The sequence below is a fragment of the Penaeus monodon genome, chromosome 15 (assembly GCF_015228065.2).
Source record: "Penaeus monodon isolate SGIC_2016 chromosome 15, NSTDA_Pmon_1, whole genome shotgun sequence".
In the NCBI taxonomy this organism is placed as follows: Eukaryota; Metazoa; Arthropoda; class Malacostraca; order Decapoda; family Penaeidae; genus Penaeus; species Penaeus monodon.
Window position 1 is genome coordinate 15,423,515 of NC_051400.1, and position 792 is coordinate 15,424,306.

At 32.3% G+C, this 792-nt stretch overlaps 1 protein-coding gene across 1 annotated transcript in view; it reads left to right on the plus strand.

Annotated features, from left to right (window-relative positions):
- Positions 1-244: 244 nt before the first annotated feature.
- The window catches only part of LOC119581776 (crooked neck-like protein 1), a gene marked incomplete in the record, with an annotated part of 6,945 nt that continues 6,397 nt past the window's right edge, over positions 245-792 (plus strand). The window contains 1 exon segment of the mRNA XM_037929907.1: positions 245-367. Within this exon segment, the coding sequence (XP_037785835.1) occupies positions 329-367 (39 nt within the window).

A 792-nucleotide genomic window follows, 5' to 3' on the forward strand; every position in this document is an offset into this window, starting at 1 on the left:
CTTTTTAACATGTATAAAGACTGTCTAAAAGAAACCCTTTCGTATAATTTTAGGTGTATGATTAATGCCGGTTTTCTTTCAAAATTACCGCTATTTTCGGGACAATATAAAAAAAAATCTGTAGCTTTCGTATTCATTTCTTAAGGATGGATAGAATAAATATATCCGTGTCCACAAACAATTTACAAATGTGAAAAAGAAATACGTCAGGAGAAACGTATTTCAAAGGTTGTTTTGTGTTCGTAGCCCCTCACGATTGTTTACCATCAAGCTCGAGTGTTTCCTCACAATTTTTGTTCTAAAACTTGAATCAAATAACTAATACATCATGACCAGCAAGCCGCAGAAAATGCCCAAAGTGGCAAAGGTATGCAATTATTCGAGGAAATTTATATAGAAATGAGGCAGTTCATTGGTGTTCTCTTTAAGAAACGATAGATGACCATGCACAGAGTAGGATAAAAAAGATGCATTGATAAACAGTTGTCGCTTTTTTCTGTTTGATTCTATATCGAAATGTACTTTCACATGTAATTATTATTATGGATAACTAAGTTTCTTGGAAATAGGGACTCAACCATATGTTTATTGTAAATGCTGTTACATCATGAATTGCATTTTCATTTATAAAGAATACTCAACCAATTTAATACAGTCAGAGTATTTAAAAAGTATCCATCATTCTATAGAGAAACTCACACATAATGATATAATAATTGCAAATATGTTAGGTCATGTGTGGCCCAGTTTGCAGTTTGACTCCTGCAAGCAAGATCTTATCCATTCAGTATT